General features: G+C 54.7%; 2 protein-coding genes across 4 annotated transcripts in view; both read right to left on the bottom strand.

Moving 5' to 3' along the window:
• Positions 1-2,143, bottom strand: part of ACTN2 (actinin alpha 2) — a 389,901-nt gene that overhangs the window by 230,306 nt on the left and 157,452 nt on the right. The gene's annotated exons all lie outside the window — the stretch shown is intronic.
• EDARADD (EDAR associated death domain) overlaps positions 1-2,143 on the bottom strand; it is a 54,130-nt gene that overhangs the window by 40,267 nt on the left and 11,720 nt on the right. For 2 of the 3 annotated variants that reach the window (XM_023520832.1, XM_011375899.2), the window contains exon 3: positions 1,623-1,662. The exons of the other annotated variant lie outside the window; for it this stretch is intronic. In XM_023520832.1, the coding sequence (XP_023376600.1) occupies positions 1,623-1,662 (40 nt within the window). The remainder of the gene's footprint in view (positions 1-1,622; positions 1,663-2,143) is intronic. 3 annotated transcript variants of the gene reach the window in all.

The raw sequence follows: 2,143 nt of genomic DNA, 5'->3' as shown, positions 1-2,143 counted from the left end.
CCCTGAGACCTGAAGTCACCGCCGAGTCGCTCGAAGCCAGTGTGGCTGCGTTCAGCTCTATCTTCCACATGCTTCTCCAGCAGACACCCCAAGTTCCTGAAGCTTCTTATCCTGGCTCTCAAAGTGAGGTCTGCATCCCAACCACTCAGATGAGCATTAAAATGCAGGTTCCCTGGCCGGACCCCACACCCACCCATCAGGGTTTGGGGGCGGCTGGGCTCAGAATCTGCGTGTGAAACAAGCTCTCTGTATGATGCTTGGGCCTTCACTGCCGCCCAAGACTCCTCTCTCGTCTGTGCCTGGCCACGAACTGGGGGACTCAGGACACTCAGAAGCCATTCGTGGGGAGCGGAAAGGGGAAGCGAGCTTACCAGAAACCTGCCCTAGAGCCTGGATCGGGGCTCACACCTGGCCTTCTCTATGTCACAGCCATCCCTGGGACGAGCTCAGGAGGCAAAAGGAATGCCGCTCTCATGGCGTAATCTCAAAGAGCAGTGGGGAGTCTGATGAGCAGGGAACCAAGGGCGGGGATGACTCGGCAGAACCTGGACCTAAGCACAGGTGGGCCCGGAAGAAGCCCCCGTCCACCTCCAGTCAGGGACCCTGGGACACCTGTGACCGCAGGCACTGCCAGGAAACCCACGCAGTGTGAGCCGGGAAGTCCTGCCTCCCCAGGAAGTGCGGGTGGGGACGGGGGTGCCAGCGCTGAAGCTGGTCAGATCTGACTGTTCCCTGCCCCCACCCCACCCCACCCTTCCTCTCTGGGTTGTCGGCTGAGCACAAGGTAAATGCCCCAGCGTGACAGCCAGCAGCCTGGCCTTCCCGAGGAACAAGGAACGCAGCCCCATGGGCTGCCCCACGGGGGGCCGAGGACAGGCAAAGGCCTGGTGACCTTTCCGGGCTGCAGCGTGCCCCAACGTCCCTGCGTGGGTGAAACAGAGCTGGTTTCGCTCTGGGGCCTGACAAGCCTCCCTGGGCCCTCTGGTACCAGAGCCTGCTTTCCTGTGTTTTGGATGGAAATGACTGTGTGCCCCCTGCCTCCCCAACAACTGCAAAGCTCACACCAATGTCCTGGTGACCAACTGATTCAGCTACGGCCACAAGGCCAAACTGCTCACACCACAACCGTCCCTCAAACTGTGCCGTGGGTGCTGCGGGAAAGGCTCCTCGCTCTCCACCACCTCTGGCAGCACCGAGTGGACCTAGAGGTGTCAGGGACCATCTGTCCCACCCCGTGGGGAAAGCCTGCTGAGAACGGGGCCGCCACAGAAGACAGAGCCACGACACGGGGGAGATGGAGCCTGGGCTGGCTCGGGTCCAGCAGCGGCCAGCGAGTCCCTCCCTGCCTTTTAAAACGAACTTGAGTTGGGGTTCTGTCACTTGCAACTCATTTTATGCATGTTAAAAACACCGCAGGTATTTGATGTTTAATTCGTTATAAAGTAATTTCTAGATTTTAAAAAGAAAATTCATGTCTGAGATCATCATCAAAAAGTCATGAACGAATGGACCGGTATGTTTCTGTTTTTCAATTTTAAATAATGAAACATTACTCTGACTACTGCTTTGTTCAAGATAGTAAAATAATCACAAGTTCAAGTAGTTATAGTAACTGTACGTACCTTTAGGGAGTCCCGTATCTTGAATGGGATATTTGTCTGACTGGAGAAACCAACAAAAGAGGAAAGTTATTTTTAAACACCATAGTCAATTATAAGCCTGAAGTGAAAAAGGAAGCTTTGTCTTGGGAAAGGCACGATTTTAAAACATCGCAAGTTTTCCGCTTCGGCCATCATTAGGGCTGACCCATAGCTTGTTTCTACCCTCGATTGATAGACACGAATTCGAGGTTGACGAGACGTTCACGTTGGAACACAAAACAGAATGAGACCTAACTTCCTCGGCCCTGACCACCAGACCACACTTCCTCTCCTGTCTGCAGGGCCAGTCTCCCCATCGCCTTCCAACAGTTCAGAAGTGAGGTGCATTTGTGTTCGTGAACAGTGAGGACGGACCCATTTCTGTGACAGTCACGGGGGTCCACACCGTGCATGCTGGGCAGCACTCACCGCTGCACAGCTCTGTCCCGGGCTGACTAGAACAGATTCAAAACGGGACCATCCTATCGGTCGCACGGTTAAAG

This window comes from Pteropus vampyrus, unplaced genomic scaffold (genome assembly GCF_000151845.1).
Source record: "Pteropus vampyrus isolate Shadow unplaced genomic scaffold, Pvam_2.0 Scaffold279, whole genome shotgun sequence".
NCBI classification, from domain to species: Eukaryota; Metazoa; Chordata; class Mammalia; order Chiroptera; family Pteropodidae; genus Pteropus; species Pteropus vampyrus.
The sequence above is the reverse complement of the archived record's forward strand: the minus strand, read 5'-3'. Positions and strand labels throughout refer to the sequence as shown.